This window comes from Symsagittifera roscoffensis, chromosome 7 (genome assembly GCF_963678635.1).
Source record: "Symsagittifera roscoffensis chromosome 7, txSymRosc1.1, whole genome shotgun sequence".
Taxonomy (NCBI): domain Eukaryota; kingdom Metazoa; phylum Xenacoelomorpha; order Acoela; family Convolutidae; genus Symsagittifera; species Symsagittifera roscoffensis.
Genome location: NC_087068.1, coordinates 22,192,631 through 22,209,442, shown reverse-complemented (window position 1 = coordinate 22,209,442; position 16,812 = coordinate 22,192,631). Strand labels below are relative to the sequence as shown.

Below are 16,812 nucleotides of genomic sequence, written 5' to 3'. Positions count from 1 at the left end.
AGCTTTCATTTGTTTCTTTCAATTGCCCGACATAAAACAAAACATTGATACGAATTGTAGCTTGATACGAATCGACGCTGGTGACAAATTGACACCTTGTTAAATTTACGAATTGTCGCCAACCCTCAACATGATATATCACATCCCCTCGTGCGACCTGTCTTTGTGGCACCCTGGCCCATAGTTCATTTCATCCCTAGGTGGGTGGTAGGAACAAAATAAGCCATGGGAATTTTCTTTGCTACTTGCTTAGAACTTTGCTTTCTCAATCTACATAGATATGCCGTCAAAATCTGAATTCACTTCACACTGGTGAATCATTCAATCATCATCAAATTTGATAACTTAAAAAATGATGAGTCAGTTCAATTTAAATTCAGTCTAACAGCTTTCTTTCTTTTACAGTCCCGAGTGATGAGACTTCTAATGTGTTGTTCTCTTTATGTTCTGGACTGCATGATGACAGCTCCCAGTTCCTCCCTCTTTTTCTTGGCCAGCTGGAGGGATCCTAGTCTCTGCTTGATGTACTTGAGTGCCCTTTTGTCTCTCTGATTCCTCAACAACTCCATCGCTCGTCTCTCGTAAGGAGTGTAGCCCATTACCTAACACAAACATGTAAACTTGCAACAAATCAAGATAATTGAAGCTGAAACTTATAGTCGATGACGAGTCTGACCTTGAGCGCAACGAAATTTTGAAGCTTTCAAGTCGAAAAGTCTGTCGATCGAATACATTATGATAAGAGGGGTTATTCTTATACGCTATTTGACCCAACTCTGACTTTAGACAGCCCGTTTTGATTGGCTAACAGCATACTAAATCCTCAATCATAAAACATTGGAAACAGAAAAAAATAATAATAAAAAAAATTGACTCGTTTCTTGAATTTTAACGTTTTAACTTTCGAATTTTAAAGAAAAAAATAGATGCCTTCAAAGCTCTTTGAAAATTAAGAACAGTTCATGATAGGCAACTTTTTGATTAAATTAACCCATTTTGAGAAAACTGGATCAAAAGATCGAATTTTTATTTCGCTGGGAAATCTGATAATTAAATTCCAATTTCGAAATTAGAAGTCAATCTCGACTTCTGTGACCTTAAAGTTTTTGCTGTTCAGTAGTGGAATTTGCTTTCCTCATAACAAAGGAAATTAACTAGACTGAAAAAAAATCGCGAAAAATCAAACTTCAGCGTGAACAAAACCAGAAATTCCAGAAAAAATGAACAGAAAAAAATCACCAAGACCTATATAAGAGTCTTCACTACGTTCAGTGACTCTTAAAAAGAATTAGAAAATCGCAAATGGACAAAAACTGACTTTAAATTTATGCCGTAAATCCACGATGGCTCGTTTTCAAATGAAAACAGTACTGATAAGCCCAAAAAACCATTTCGCTCAATGCGACTTCCTTCACTGCATCCATCTATATCTCAAACATGACCGATTCCTCTAAATAAATGTAGCTTCAAAAAACACAGATTTGATTATAACCTCGACAACTACGTCCTTGACAAACTTCCTCTTGGGCACATGTTTCCTCTTGCAGATCTTTTTGGGTAATTTGGTCAGCTTCTTTCCTCTGTCTCCCTTGTGACCGGCGCAAGATTCAATTTCCATGCCCATCCTGATTATTCAAACAATGATCTGAAAAAATCAACTTCGTAATTTCATTTGTAAAAAATCAACTATATTTTAAACAAATCTTTCTAAGTATGCTTTTTGAAAAGGTCTTCATTTATACAAATGCATCAAATCTGGCATGGCTAGTCCTATCAGTCGATAAAGCATATTACAGAATTTGAGATTTAAAACAGATTTTTTATACTGCAACTACATTCAAAGTATACTCAAATATTAACTTTATAATCAAGTATGTTGTATACTCAAGTATCAACAAAACAAAACTGGTTCAACTATTCAGGATTCCACAATTTAAAAGTCCTGTCAAACGAGCACGTCAAAAGAGTCGACGAGTTTTGATTGATATCTAAGCAAGTAACTTTGCTGTCATGGCCTTTTAAAGTAATAAGCGGTGTCCAATTTGGGTGACTCCACACTTTAACAGTCCCATCAAAAGACGCACTTGCGATATAATGTCCTCTATTCGGTTCAAATTTAACCTTCGTTACCATGCTAGTATGAGCAGGTATAGTGTAATTGCATCTTCGCGATCTCAAGTCCCATACTTTCACACAATTGTCCTCAGATCCTGTTATCATTTCATGGCCATTTGGTGAGAAGTTCACACTGTAGACAGGTCTTTGGTGACCGTCCATGATCATGATACATCTACCTGTACGCAAATCCCAAACACGACCGAAACAGTCTAAACTAACAGTAGCGCACACTGATCCATCACATTGAAACGATATGTCATAAGTTGGCCTTGTATGGCCTTCTTGAAATAACAGCTCCTCTTGCTTATTTAAGTCCCATAACCTCCATGATGAGTCATAACAACACGTTGCCAAAAACCTTCCAGACGGATGAAAAGCAAGTTTTGCAACACGTGAGTTATGTCCGGTTAGAGTAGCTGACGGTGTTTCACTGACAAGAGACCAAAGATTGACCACACCTGAATGGTCACTTGAGGCCATACATCCATAGGCGGAGTCTGGCATGGAGAGTGTTGCGTGTGGGTGGAACTCGATACAGGACATGTTGATGTTATGGCCTCGTAGAACTCTAATTTCCTCGCAGGATTCGGAGTTCCACAGCTTACATAAACCAGTCCAAGAGGCGGTCGCAATAATCTAGAAGATAAAGGTAAGACAAAAATGTTAATTAACAGTAATTATGGATTCCTCTTAAGTAAAATCATTGGCACAATTTTTGCAGCATTGAAAAAAAAAAACAAGCAAATGCTTAACTCTTGAAAAATGCTAGAAATGTTCCATTGCCATCATATATGATACGGGTAACTTATTAAAACCACCCAAATAGTACCACTCTGTATCCATAATTTCTATTATATTAACCTCTCCGTTGGGTGAGAAGGTGCAATGTGTCAGCGGTCTTGTATCCCCCACTTGACTGTGCGAATTTGACAGTGTCCTAATTGTACTCTGCTGCTCTTGCAACATTGCCCTCCATGACTTCAAAGCATCACCTTCCTGCCTCAATTTCCGCTGGCTTTTCAACCTCTCTTCGGCTCTGGGCAAAGAGTATTCCGCTATCCAAAGTCTGGCAGTCCTAAGAGCTGCTGGACCCTCGTGGTACCAGGTTCTGTTGGCTTCATTCGCCTGGCTTGTTCCAGTTCCGGAGTCGGATCTAGGAGCAGGGAGAGGTAAGTCTGGCTTCTTAAATTTCTCGTCGTCTCTAAGAGCGATGAGTTCCCTTAGACGCACTCTGCGTTCGGCAGGTCCTTCTCCGAACAATGTTATGGGCTGGCCAAATAATCTCAGCTGTTTTCTAACCTAAAACGCAAAACAATGAAAATATCTCAGGAATCCTTATTTTCGAGCAATTCTCATTTAGCTTACAAACAGCTGCAGTGTTAAATTTTTGACCAAATCTTATCACACAAACAGCTGCAGTTTTTTTTTTATTTTTCAGTCCAACAGAGGATAAATTTCAAGCTATTAAAACAAAGAGTCAGTACAACCTCCTGGTCATCAGTGGACACTGGTGTCATCCTGATCTTCCTCTTCAAATCCACCTCCGCCATCAGTTCCCTCTCCCTCACTGCCGCAAAATTATCCAGCTCCATCGTCTCTCCCTTCTCCGGAATACTGGACAATTCAACTGCACTCTTACGCGCAGCTGCTATCTCCTGTGCCACTGCTTCCAGAGATCCAGTTGTGTTGATCTTCTTGAAGGGAGGAGTCGCCATTGCTGCTGATCCGGACGATGTCTGGTCAGCAACTGGAACTGGTCTTTTCGCATTCGGTTCCATTGTAATAATTCAATCTACCTGGAAAAAAAATTGAAAATAAATTTCACAGTTATTGTTGCCTCGTCAAGAGTCAGCGCTTCATTTTCGTCTCATCGATAAAACGTCACTTCGGAATGATCAAAAATTTTGCCTGGAATATTTGACGCGTTTGTACAGTGTTTCTGTACACGGAGAATTGCTTTTTGGTTGTTCTGTTGCTTTCAGTTCGCCCACAGAAACGTTTTAAAAAATGAAGTCGTTCTAAACGGTGCCTCGCGGCTTTTCACAGGCGGATTTTATCAGAAATAAAACAATAAATACGGACCATCTTGATTATAAAATTTGACTTTCTGGTTATCGCTTTTTTATGAACTATGATTACTCTTATGTCCCAGCCCAGAAAAATAATCAAAAAAATTAAATGTAGTTCAGGCAGAGGCACAACAGCGATTCGCTGTGATAAGCTGTACAGCTCGTATGTTGATACTTTCCCTCGTAAATAAATGGTCTTAAAAATCTTACTTAAAAAATATTTTGAACTGCCAATAGCAAATTGTTTGAGCAATTTTTTGTTCAAATCTTGTTCAAATTCGGATCAAATGAACTTGAACGCAAAACATACTTTGCCCTTTTGATGAGAGGAAAAGAGAAGTTAAAATTTGAAATTGTTTAATAAATTATAGAAGGAGCACTGTTCAATTTAGATTATCCTGCAGCAATCTCGGTCAAAGCACGACTTTGACTTCACTATTTAACACAATTAGGTAGAATTACACCGCATTTGAAAACATTTATATAAGTTATTATGAAATAGGATTGCAAATTAAACAATTTTTATGGTTTGATTCAGATATCGCAAATTGGACAAAATTTTATCGAAAATTTATTCACAGAGCATCGCAGATTTTTAGAGAAATTATAGCAGACGAACAAGGCAAGTTCTCTTTGTGACCGTAATGTTCACTTCACAAGGCAAAGTTATCAATGATATGACATCAAATTACTTCTTCAAAAAGAAACTCATAACACCATTTTTTAGGATTGAATACGCATGTTGTTTGTCTCAGAGCCAGCCGTTTTTAATTTAATTAAATTTAATCTTTCCAATTTGCAGTTTTTACTGTATCACTGCAATACTGCACATGAAACCTGCTACAACCTTTCGAATCAAGCAACAATTCGATCTATTTCAAACTGGGGAAATTTGCCCGAGGAAATACTTTTCTTTACTTAGAACAAAGTCCGAGAAACACTCTTTGAGTTGCTCTTAAAGTCACAGACGAAAACTACAAAGCTGTTTTTACATGCTGTACCAAAATTATTTTCTCTTCTCTACGGTAGGAAATGTACCGCCGCTAGACATATTTGTCATAGCGCGCTTATAAATGGGTCTGGTTATTTTATCGCCAATGTGTGAAATATTCCTCTCCCTTGGTTCGATTAAGAAGATTAACTAGACTTAAGAAGTCTGTCTAGTAAAATATACCATTTTTCATCTCAATCATCAATTTCTTCATAATTTGAGCCTATAAAATCTGACTTTGACGTGAAGAAATTTAAATACAACTTGCATACTTTAAACTAAGATCTGAATGGCTCTTGGATGTTAAGGGCTTTCTTGATTTCACAGAGCTGTCTAAATAAATACCATTTCCCGGTTAATTTTTGCTGTTCTAAATGATATTAGTTTATACAACTTGCACTAGCCTATAGAATAGTTGACTGCAGATAATTATGAGGGCTACATTAAACAAGAAAAACAAATTACTACGTTGACCTAAAACAACCAGCCAATTCAGGTTCATTGGCATCTAAAAGGCCTCTAAAGACGTTCGATTATGTTTTCGAATTCTGTATAAGCTTTCGGATAAGTTCAACTATGTGCTAATTAAAGAATCAAAAATTGTCTGACTTCTTCGAAATGTGACCGTAGTGACTTCTCCAGTCGCGACGCTAAAATAAAATAAAAATGCTTTTTATGGACAATCACAAGAATATTTTTTGACTGCATTCAATAAGAAATGAGAATAAGGGACTCGGAACTCCCATCCTATGGCCTGGAACTTGAACTCAGTTCTGATCATCGGCTTCAAAGCCTTTAAAAAAAAACAGGCTGGCTCTTCAACAAGACCTGATGTTCGACGCAGCAATTAGTTTGAGCTAGACAAGCAAACGACAGACTATTTCTACTGATAGAATAAATATACAGAATTCAACAACCACATTGAAATTGTACGCATTGATTAAATCATCTAAACCTAAATAAACTACGACTGTTGCAGTTTGTTGTTGTGGTTGTTGGTGTTGTTTACACGGCAGTTGGTGTTTTTCCCATCAGGCCTAATTTCTCGGCGTCTTCATGAGATAGTCCCATTCGTGTTCGTCTAACTGATTTTCGGTCACCCTTGCGGGCTCTTTTTTCACGCCTATTCTGTCCTGAAGCGTGTGAAATATTCGAACTTTTCAGTAAAATATCCATCATAGTATCTACCATCGAATCATTTTCATCGCCTTTTTCATCCCCTGCTGTTTCTTTGCCACTACTTCCGTTGACCATCTGGCTTTGCGCAGGTGTGTTTGGGGTTCCGACTGACTTCCTGGTTCCAGGTCTCTGGCGTTTTCCCAGAGCTGCCAATGGCGATTCGACCTCATGTTCTACGCCATTAGGCATCAATTTCGAGCTGTCGGTTTTATTTAACGGACTAGTAGCTGAATTTCCCGATAACAATTTTTCATCTACTATTAATTTACCCCGAGTTTTGTTTCGTTCGCGTTTCTTTTCAATTTTTTCTTTCTGTTCCATAATTTTGCCACGCGTTAAACGGTACTCCAAGGCAAACTCACTCAGCATCTTACAAAAATCAGAAATTTTGACATCTTTTGCTACTTCGGGGCGGTAGCCAAGAAATAGTAACAATCTCTTAAATCTGTTCAATATTCTTCGATTGACTATCTTTAAAACTATAACACTTTCAGCAACTGTTGCGAGAAAAGTTTGCAATTTCGTTTTCGTTGTCAAATTTTCGTACTTTGCAACAATTCGCAAGTTGTGAGAATTATTGATGCATTGGGATTCTAACTTACCCAACGCTTCTGCGACAGCGTCGAAATCGGTTTTGGCTACACGACTCACTGTCGGAATTTCCGAATATAAATCAGACGAATATGGAAAATTTTTCAACACTGTGTTGCATGCGTGATAAAGTAGTGTCTGCTTTTTGATTGTATCTTTAACTTCTGCTACTTTTGGCAAAAAATTCAGCTCGAATCCTGAACTTGTCGACGAATTTAGAAAGTTACCCATTGATAGCAAAACTGATAGAATGTACTTGAGCGTTGTCGCGGATAATATCTCATTAATGCAAGTTTTAAGGTCCATCAAAGGTTCCGCCAGTTCTTTTTCAACAATCATGTCAAACTCCAAAGTGAAATGCCAAAGATCCAGCCTTGGCTTCAAGTCAGGGATTGTCGACAAAAGGTGCAAAAAGGACTCGGCGTTACCTAGAGTCTGATCTGGATTGTTCGTTTTTGCTTCTGTGATTGACTTTCGTTCTTCGTCTGTGGGAACAACACTGATTATCAATTCGATTCCCTCTTTCGTGATTGCTAGATTGTCCATGGCCAAAATAGCAGCTTTGATTGTTCTAGGAGGAGGTAGTTTAGTCAACGCAATGTTTATCTTATCTGATCTCTTTTTGTCCAAAATGTTCACTTCTTTACTAGGTTTTTTCGGTGCTGCAAACTCAGTTGCTCTCGACTCGAAAAGTGATTCTAACTCTTCAGTGTTCACTTCTACTTTCGGAATGTCAGTCCAGATTGTGGAATTTTTGCCTAGTTTTTTGAACAGTTCCACTGATGATTTGTTGCTTTTGAGTTCTTTCCAGTACAACCTTACTGTCTTCTTTTTGGCAGGTCCCTTGGCACTGGCATTTGGTAGTCCCGGTGGCGCAGGCGGAGGAGGTGCGCCTGGAGGAGGTGGAGGAGGCGGAGGGGGAGGAGGTACCCCAGCCATTCCTGGAAGAGGCGGAGGCGGTGGAACCCCTCCTGGCGTCACATTACCCAAAATTGCTGCGGGATTCACCGACAAAACATCCGATTCGTCGAATTCTGTCAAATCCGTAAAGTCCAGACCTTTGATCGACAACACTGGGTTTATCTCAACGGGTTCTGTGGAGCCATCGTCGACTGAGGTTCCAGTGGTTCCGTCTTTGTTCCTCGATATTGCAATTATGCTCTCGAGTTCTGTGGTTTTTCTGGTACCGCTCTTCTTGCCGCCGGTTCTTCTGTTCGTTTTACCGGCACTCGTTCCCTCCTGGTCACTTGGATCATCTCTCCCACCCGCGGCATCTTCGCCTCCGCTTTTATCGGAATCTCCACTGTCATCTTTCGAATCCTTTTGCTCTTTGCTCTTTTTCAGCTCAACCGTCTTTCGTCGCTCCTTATCTTTGTCTTTTTCTTTTTTATCGACAGTGTCTTTATCTTTGGATGTCATCTCCTTCTTTTTATCAGCTTTTCTTTCGTTCACATTTTCTTCGTCCTCCTGCTCCTGAGCTTTTAGTTTACCTCTAATTTTACTTCCTGGAGTTGCATCTTTGGGACTTTTCTTTTCCTGCTCTTCTTGATCTTTATCAAAATATTTTTCAAAAAGCTCATTTTTGGCTTTACTTTTTGGAACAGAAGGACCTTCGGAGTTTTTTGGAGAGAATTCGTCATTTCGAGTGTCGTTTTCTAGACCTTCTTTATCTCGCAGACCAGTGGGTCTTTTCCGACTACTTAAGTACTCTGTGAAATCTTCGCAGGATACTTCGACTTTGGGAATGTTTAAATCCTCTGCATTCACGTGCTTTCGTTCCCTCAAAATACGACTTTTGTCTCCAGTTTTCTGTAGCAAATCAAAACTGGATCCATTTTTCTCTTGCTTTTCTTTCAACAACTGGTCCAATTTGGCTTGTAGAATCTCATTACTTGCATTCGTCCCATGGCTGTGACCATGACTGGTTTTTATTGGTGCACCTTTGCAATTAGGGTCTGTACATAGTTCAAAATCGGACCCCAAATTGGTCTGATCATGTGAAGAATGATTGTGATGGTGATGTGGTAGAGAACTATGCCCATTTGGTGCATAGATCAATTTACCACCCGGTTCTTCTTTCATTTTTTGAGCGAGTTTCATTGGAACCATTATTGTATCTTCAGGCGAGTCTGTGATTATCATCTTTTTGTTCCATCTTCGCAAAGTGTTTCCTCTTGAACCAGAGAGAATATTATCAGTGCTCGAGTATTCTCGTTTCGAGTGACCAGCTAGCGTATTCTCTGGACTTACATTTATTGACCTTGCCAGTCCTAAATGAGAGGGAGCTGTTGTTTTCAGGTATCCCGATTCAGACGTTCTGCGACTTTTCCTTCGAGATCCAATTGACCAATCAGAATGTGACTTCATGTCTTTGATGTCAAACGACAGCACGTCATCATCGCCTGCATCTTCATGACGCAACATCATTTCATACTGTCTTAGTTCCTTCAGGAGACCTCGACATTGAGACTGTTTAGCCTGGTATTTTTGAATCAGGCGCTCCATTCCCTGTTCTTCCAGAGAATCCACGATGTCGTAATACGTATCCTGGTCTGGTATGGAAGAAAGAATTGTGTTAAGCAGTTTGAACGTGTTAAGTAGTATATCCGGATCACTGTGAGGCTGCGTTTCCAGAACCTTCATTAGATTGTACCAAGGTACCTGATGGTTGCTCTGATCGACAATATTGGCAGCTTGTATCATGAGTTGCACGTTAGAATCTTGGTACTCGACAAAAACAAAAAGCAGTTTAAGCACTGTCGTTAAAACGAATCTGTATTTGGAACTAAGCAGCGAGTAGAGAAATTGTATCGTTTCATTATGATTAATGATTCCTTCCATTCCATCAATGAAAAACATTATTTGTCCCATTGCTCTTAGCACATAATTCTGCTGGTTCTGGTCATCAACTTTTCCCAGTTCAACCAGGCAATCGAGACCTCCGTTTTGGACGAATTCCGGAATCAAATCTTTGTCTTCTTGGAACAACCGATGCACGTGATACAATGAGCGTCGTAATTCTCTGTCCGCACAGCTTAAAAGATTCTGTTTAAGGCACTCGACGCGGTGCATTAAAGACGTGCGTAAGACTACGCTGTGACCGGCCGCAGAGCTGAAAGCTTCGAAGAAATCCGCTTGATCTTCCACCGCGATTTCCATGTCCAAATAGATCCCACTATGCGACAACTGAAGAGTCGATATTTGTGACGAAAAAGGAGGTTTAAGTAGTGCATGTATGGTTGGTATTTGAGATGACAAGGGATAATGTTTAAGAAAAGCATATTTGGGAGCTCTTGAAAATGAGGGCTGCTTGTAGTCGACGAAGTTGAATGGGTCTGCATCGTTGACATACTGCAGTTTGACCTCGCTCCAAGGTTTGACCTCTTCTTTTTCCATCTAAGCTACTTCTGAACAAAATGTAATAAGTGACTTACGAAACTAGCGGATAGAAAATTATGTAATTTCTGATACAAATCATCTAATCTGAAACAATGACATTTACATCACGTCATCAATCAATATCGTTTTTCGGATTCTGGCAATTACCTTAAATTTCCGGTAGCTAATTTTATTACTTTCAAATAAGTTAGCTTTTATTAGCATAAGCTATTAATTGCATATTAATTTCGCCTTATTTCAGATTAAAATCTATGATAAAACTTGTAATTGAACTCACAAAACCGTTTCTTTGAAAAATAAACTTAACATCAAAAGGTAAAGTGCATTTGACGCACTCGACGCAAATATAAATATCAATACTTATACTAATCATAACAAAGATCAGGTCAAAAATGAAAACGCAATCAAGGCTGCAGAGGCTGCGGCTTCACTACTCTGTCCGGCGTAGCCGGTTGGCTATTTAAAACTGGCGGCGACTGGACGATATTAGAAACATTTTCACTAAAAGAACTCCGATCAAACATGGCAGGTTTAAGAGGAGTTGAGTTATCAATAGATACACTTAAAGTTTCCTTTTCATTTACTTCAGTTCCATCTAGTTTATCATTTTCTATCATTTTTTGTTCATTTTCCTCCATTTCTTCTTCGTTTTCAATTTTAACATTTATATCATTTGGAATAGAAATTTGAAACTCCCCTGGAAGCAAAAGCTCCGACTCTGGATTCTCTTCTTTGATCGAAACAGCAGTTTTATCTTCTATGGTACTTTGATGAGCTTTAAGCTGATCTTCAATTTGGGAAACTGTATCAGCTAGCCTAGCTATACTTTTAGCAGACTTCTCAGTATCGGCATTCGATTCCTCGCAAGGCATTTCTTCAACTCGAGGTTTCTTCCGGATCCATTGCGAAACTGTCATTGGAATTGTAAGAATAAGCTCCTGAGCACTTTCCAGTAGCTCGTCTCTGACTTCATCGAAGTCTTCTTCGAGACCTTCCCAAGGGTTCTGCATCATTGCAGGATGGAAGAAGGGATTGTGACGCTCGCTGTCTTGATTACTGGAACAACAATATTAAAACTGAGCCAAAAAATGAAAGAATTATTAGATAAAACAATCTTATCTTTGAAAACTACCGCAAAACTAATATTCTATAGATAATTAACTTCAACACAAGCTAAGCGAAAGAACTGATGTATGAAATCGAAGTAAAAGCAGGAGAGCCGCTTGCTGTGCAAAAAGCACAGTAAAAAAAGCCAACCTGCCTTTCCCTCAGATACTCAGTTCAGAAAAGTATAAAAATAAACTCTGATTAGAACCAAAAGTTACTGAATCTCCAATAAATTACACTGATTTCAAAAACGGCTATATAAATCCAGATAAATTGGTGCTCGGAAGTTTACACTGGTGCGAAAACTCATCGCAAAAGTAAACGAACGCAATTTATGCTGCGTGCTCGGCAGTTGACACAGAGGCGAAGAAATTATATTAGCGCGTAACGAACCTCCGGTGCTTCGAATTTTTAACAACGCATGAAAAACCGCATATATTGGAAATAAAATCTGCATTCTTTGAGTGTACTCTAACAGCACCCAATTACAGGATTGGTAATTTCAAAAAATGTTTAAAAACATATTCATGTTTTTTCATTCAAATTTTGAAAAACCATAAAACTCTGTGACAACTTTAATCTTAAAAATTTTAAAATGAAATAAAAAACGTCACATCTCGGAAACGTTAAGCAATTGGGCAGTCGCATTTGAACGCAAGATTTGCAACTCTTGAGAATAATTTCACAGTACCCAACTACAGTTGGGAATTTCAAATTTTGAGAAAATTCAAATTCAAGTTTCCTCAATTTTTTTCCGAAAAACTATAAAAAACGACAAACTTTTAAAAATAAAAACTTGACCAGTCATATTTGGAGGCAAGATTCGAAAGCCCCGAGTACTCTGACAGTCCCCAACTACAGGATTAGAAAAGGATTTTAAAAATGCCATATCTGAAAAACTACAAAAAATGAGTAGTCACATTTGAAGGCAAGATATTGGCAACCCCTGAGAGTTTTCTGACTTGAGGGTTGGAAAATTCAAAATGAAAAAAAAATAAATTTAAGTTCTAATAAATCTAATTTTTTTAAAAGAAAATCACTAAAAAACGTCATATCTCGAAAACTACAAGGATTTGAGCAGTCAGATTTGGAGGCAAGATTCGCAACCCCCTGAGGGTACTCTGATTGCCCAAAACTACAGGGTAGGGAATGTCAAAACTTGAAGAAAAAACTTGAATTTGAGAAAACTTTTTGAAAAAAAAAATCACAAAAAACGTCATTTCTCGAAAACTACAAGAATTTGAGCAGCCATAATTGGAGACAAAATTTGCAACTACTGGGAGTACCCTGGCAGAGCCTCACTATAAGGATGTGAACTTCAAATTTTGTGAAATTTTTTATATCTAATTTCTTTTAACAATTTTAAAAAAAGACCGAAAAAACATCACATCGAAAACTAAGAGCAGTCGCGTTTGTACGCAAGATTGGCAATCTGAAACTCTTGAGAGCACAGAAGCAGTACCCAACTACAAGGTTGGGAAGTTCAAATCTTTTAAATTCTTAAAATTTAAGTTTTATTAAAAATTGAAAAGAAATTTGAGCAGTCTTATTTTATAACAAGAGTTGCAATTCCTGACAATACATTAACAGCCCTCAACTACAGGGTTGAGAGTTTCAATGTTTGTGATTTTTTTGATATTGAGTTTTCTGAAAAAAACTTTTAATTAAAATATAAAAAAATACATCAAATCTCGTTAACTAAAATGATTTAGGAGACCATATTCGCAACGCCTGGAGAACCCTGACAACAGCAACACACTAATGGATGGCTAATTTCAAAATTGATGAAATAATCCTGGAAATCAGACTGGAAAATCGAAAAAAAAATCTTAACCATTGCAATATACAATATGGCTTAGACGTGAAAAAATCTTTTGTTAAATATGCAAAAATGATACGTTGAATACGCTTAAACATGGCTAGATAGTGACGCCCGCATTTAAATATATAATAGATTTAAGAATTCCAAAATTGCATCTACAAAAATTCCATTAATTCGTATAGAACTATGTTCATTTTTGCCGAGGAACACAATCACCGCCGTTAAATTAGCACTAAAATGATTTACCGAGCGGCAATTTAGTCAACAATAATATGGTAAACACCAGTTGAGCCAAAATAAAATAGTTTAAGTCAATATAGCAAAGAAAAAGCCTTGCTAAGTATACCAAGCAAAGATATACCCATCCAAGAAAAGATAAGTATACAAAATAGAACTTAAAAACTACAGAGCGACTTTCAATTATAGTTCAAATTGCTTAAATAAGAAAAACACTTATGCTTTAATAAAAAGCTCCATGCTTTGGACATTAACCCGACTAAAAACAGGAAGACAAATGATAGGCCCACTTTTCAAGTTTTCGAAAAAAAAATTGTTTAAGCACATCGAAAAAAGAACAGGTACGGTCGGGACTCAAACCCTAGACCTCATGTACCACCTCAAAGGGGCGTGAATTATGTTGAGTTTCCATATTAAAGCGAAAACTTTCACAAAAAGCGAAGTTGCAAGTCGGGCAATTCACAAACACGAGCGAAGTTGCAATTCGCATAAGCAAGCAAAATTATGACCGATAACGCTACTAGGAAAAACTGAAAGAGTAAAACTTTGAGCCTACAAAATTTCTTAAGTGATACACGCCAATTATGACGCAATAGCAGTCAATTTAAGAAAAAGAAATTTACCAACCAACATGCCTCAATTTATAGAGCAGTCTATGGAGCAGTAATAGCATGAAAAAACTATATAAAATAAAATAAAAGAAACTTCTTATTTAATTTGAGATTTTTTTGTGAAAATCATACCCCCACACGCCATATTAAGTACAAAATGATAAATTTTGCTCCTAGTAACCAATCGATTATGGCAAATAAGCTTCCTTTAACCAATTTGGAACGCTTTCTATTACGGATTAAATCTCCGCTTACGCGTTAATAGCGCGAAATAAATCGCGCGATAATTGTCCCAAATAACAATGAGTGAATCCCCATAATTTTACAAAAAATGATCACAGTTAAAATATCTTTCCAAATTTAAGCTCAGGAAAACAATACTTTTCGAATGATAAAAAAAACCGGAACAGTCTAAACAAAAATAGTCTGTGTTAATATCCTTAGCATTGGCTGTACTTGATAGCTGGTTATTGATCAAAATGAACACAATAAGCGCAACAAATATTTGCGACTCAGGTTGGAAAAAAACGATGATTCATACTATAACACAAGCATTGCTTGTGAAAGCAAGGATACCCAGTTACTGTGCAAGTAGCACAGAATGTTGCGACCACAGTCTTGGAAAAATGCAAAAAAATGTTAATTCAAATTAGTGTCTTTTTTTTCTGCGTCGTTGGATGAAAAACTGTTGAACAAAAAAATAGAACATAGGCACATTCGACAGTCATAGTAAAATAGGCCCATTGGAAAACAGTTTCAGCAGTAGTTAGTGGTAAAACTAAAAGACTTAGAGACAGTTCTCAACGGTTCGCGCCCAGATTCAAGTTCATCAACTTAGTTTTATCGTTTGTCATGCTACAGTTTCCACATCTGCACATTATTCTCCATGTGCATTTGTTTTCCTCGGAGTTGTGTCTAATAAAGAAGTGCTAGTAGATTTTCTGCACGGTATCTTTGTTAAGTTCGTTGGAGTCGAAGAAAATTTTGCAGATTTTTTTTTTTTTTTTTGAAAATTTTGATTCCCAAAATGGCGCTAAAAAACTCCAAACACTAACTTTACTGGAGTAAATGCTTTTAAAAATTATTTGAATTAAGTATAAATAAGCTATTGTGAGCCTGCATGCTCACCTATTTGCTCGAAATTATACCAAAAATTGAAAACTTCAAACTGATTTTTCTCAACAATAATAACATTTTTTCAAAAAATTTTTTGATGTTCAAATTACTACTGAAAGGGCTTTAATATGATATATCACTCGACCCATTACGATGACCTGAAAAACAAAAAAAGTAAAAAACAGAAAAAAACCTAAAACACACCTGAATACAAAGTTCCGCTCCATTTTCAATGGTCGGAACAAAAACTGAAAAAGCCCGGTATGGTGACGAGGTTCTATATAAAGCAAGCTATACATACTTAGATATTTTCATAGTGCAAAAGAAAACAAGTTCCGGAGGGACTCGACCCCGAGAACTGTCGACCCCGAGAAATTTAGTAAATAATTAGATAATTGATGCCTCTGCAATTTAATTTATATCGTTGATTATTTGTATATGTAATCGTTTTTAGACCTGTTTTATTTTCCAAGAGGTTTTATGATATAGGCAGACAAAGATTTTCCGATATCAGTGACATTATCAAAAATATGATACAATGACACAAGAACGGGCGCTTCTGGCCTTGAACCAATGAATAAAAACTGACCCAATGGTTCTTCTAGCCTTGGCGCAGATAAAAAAAATCGAGAGCGATGGGTTCATCTTAGTATCTCTCAATGGAAGGTCAGCTAAACCAATTAAGATTTTTCAAGAATCTAATTCTTTCTGATAGCCAATATTGCTATATTACACCAATTCCAAGACCAGAAATGTAGTATTGTCAACTACTGTTGAGTAAAATCTATGTACAAAAATGGGATGAGCTTCCTTCTAACAACCTGGTAAACATTGAGATGCTCGAACAGAATCTACTTCTGACATTTAAATTCTACGCTATCTTTTCCGCAAACATAAATTTTATCTTTTGCAGGGCTATTAGTTTATTCAAAATCACGTGTTCATTTTTTTGAAAGCCAACTGAGATACATTACATCTAAGCAATTAAATTCGCAGAAAATCAAGCCACATAACTCTTTTAGCCGAATAAATTAAATTTAGCTTACAATCCTTGTTGGCTGCGGTAACCACCCGTCAGTTCTGCAGATGTTGAGTTTGCTTCAGAACGAGGACTGCCGCTAAACCTCTGTTGATATCTAGGACGACCTCTGTTATTCTGATATCTCGGGCTGAAAGAATTCCGCGGAGAAAAGTTTTGAGGCGAATTATACTGGTTGTGGAACTGATGGTTAAAGTGCTGCTGGGTTTGATGAATGTATCCTTGATTAAACTGGTGCCCAGGTGGCGATGAAAAACTATTGTTTTGGGGCCTCCAAGGTCGTTTTAAATGTGGGCTGAGCCAAGACATCAAATCTAGAACAAATAAAAGTCAGCTAGAGTTAGCCATGGCTGTTCAAATAGAAATTTTTGACAAAAAATAGATTTGAAACGTTTTCGCAATTAAGTGCATCGTCAAGAATTTTAATCTAAATGACCGTAAAACATCAAAATTGAAATAAGTAGAGGAAGAAAATGATCTGGGAGTTATCATTGATAGTAAACTTGCGTTCGAAGCACATATTTACACCTGCC

General features: G+C 37.5%; 5 protein-coding genes across 5 annotated transcripts in view; 1 reads left to right on the top strand and 4 right to left on the bottom strand.

The window, feature by feature from the left end:
• Positions 1 to 16,812, top strand: part of LOC134851336 (C-1-tetrahydrofolate synthase, cytoplasmic-like) — a 425,442-nt gene that overhangs the window by 254,192 nt on the left and 154,438 nt on the right. The gene's annotated exons all lie outside the window — the stretch shown is intronic.
• LOC134851071 (uncharacterized) lies at positions 282 to 1,642 on the bottom strand. Its single transcript, XM_063866975.1, has 2 exons — positions 1,493 to 1,642; positions 282 to 602 (listed from the first exon to the last, which is right to left on the bottom strand). Exons 1-2 carry the CDS (start codon positions 1,622 to 1,624, stop codon positions 441 to 443), a joined length of 294 nt encoding a protein of 97 aa, XP_063723045.1. The 5' UTR covers positions 1,625 to 1,642; the 3' UTR covers positions 282 to 440.
• On the bottom strand, positions 1,789 to 3,910 carry LOC134851201 (U4/U6 small nuclear ribonucleoprotein Prp4-like). Its single transcript, XM_063867179.1, has 3 exons — positions 3,606 to 3,910; positions 2,980 to 3,417; positions 1,789 to 2,754 (listed from the first exon to the last, which is right to left on the bottom strand). The coding sequence occupies exons 1-3, from the start codon at positions 3,894 to 3,896 to the stop codon at positions 1,915 to 1,917; spliced, it is 1,569 nt and encodes a 522-aa protein (XP_063723249.1). The 5' UTR covers positions 3,897 to 3,910; the 3' UTR covers positions 1,789 to 1,914.
• On the bottom strand, positions 4,522 to 10,427 carry LOC134850894 (FH1/FH2 domain-containing protein 1-like). The gene has a single exon (XM_063866668.1). The coding sequence runs from the start codon at positions 10,342 to 10,344 to the stop codon at positions 6,184 to 6,186; it is 4,161 nt and encodes a 1,386-aa protein (XP_063722738.1). The 5' UTR covers positions 10,345 to 10,427; the 3' UTR covers positions 4,522 to 6,183.
• Positions 10,637 to 16,590, bottom strand: LOC134850895 (uncharacterized). The gene is made up of 2 exons (XM_063866669.1): positions 16,287 to 16,590; positions 10,637 to 11,403 (listed from the first exon to the last, which is right to left on the bottom strand). The coding sequence occupies exons 1-2, from the start codon at positions 16,586 to 16,588 to the stop codon at positions 10,752 to 10,754; spliced, it is 954 nt and encodes a 317-aa protein (XP_063722739.1). The 5' UTR covers positions 16,589 to 16,590; the 3' UTR covers positions 10,637 to 10,751.

Coding starts and splice junctions, on each gene's coding strand:
- LOC134851071 (XM_063866975.1), bottom strand. CDS start 1,624: ATGGGCATGGAAATTGAATCTTGCGCCGGTCACAAGGGAGACAGAGGA. Junction 603..1,492: donor TCAAGGACGTAGTTGTCGAG/GTTATAATCAAA, acceptor TGTTTGTGTTAG/GTAATGGGCTACACTCCTTA.
- LOC134850894 (XM_063866668.1), bottom strand. CDS start 10,344: ATGGAAAAAGAAGAGGTCAAACCTTGGAGCGAGGTCAAACTGCAGTAT.
- LOC134850895 (XM_063866669.1), bottom strand. CDS start 16,588: ATGTCTTGGCTCAGCCCACATTTAAAACGACCTTGGAGGCCCCAAAAC. Junction 11,404..16,286: donor TACCGCAGCCAACAAGGATT/GTAAGCTAAATT, acceptor TTGTTGTTCCAG/TAATCAAGACAGCGAGCGTC.
- LOC134851201 (XM_063867179.1), bottom strand. CDS start 3,896: ATGGAACCGAATGCGAAAAGACCAGTTCCAGTTGCTGACCAGACATCG. Junction 3,418..3,605: donor TGTCCACTGATGACCAGGAG/GTTGTACTGACT, acceptor TTTGCGTTTTAG/GTTAGAAAACAGCTGAGATT. Junction 2,755..2,979: donor CCTTCTCACCCAACGGAGAG/GTTAATATAATA, acceptor TTTATCTTCTAG/ATTATTGCGACCGCCTCTTG.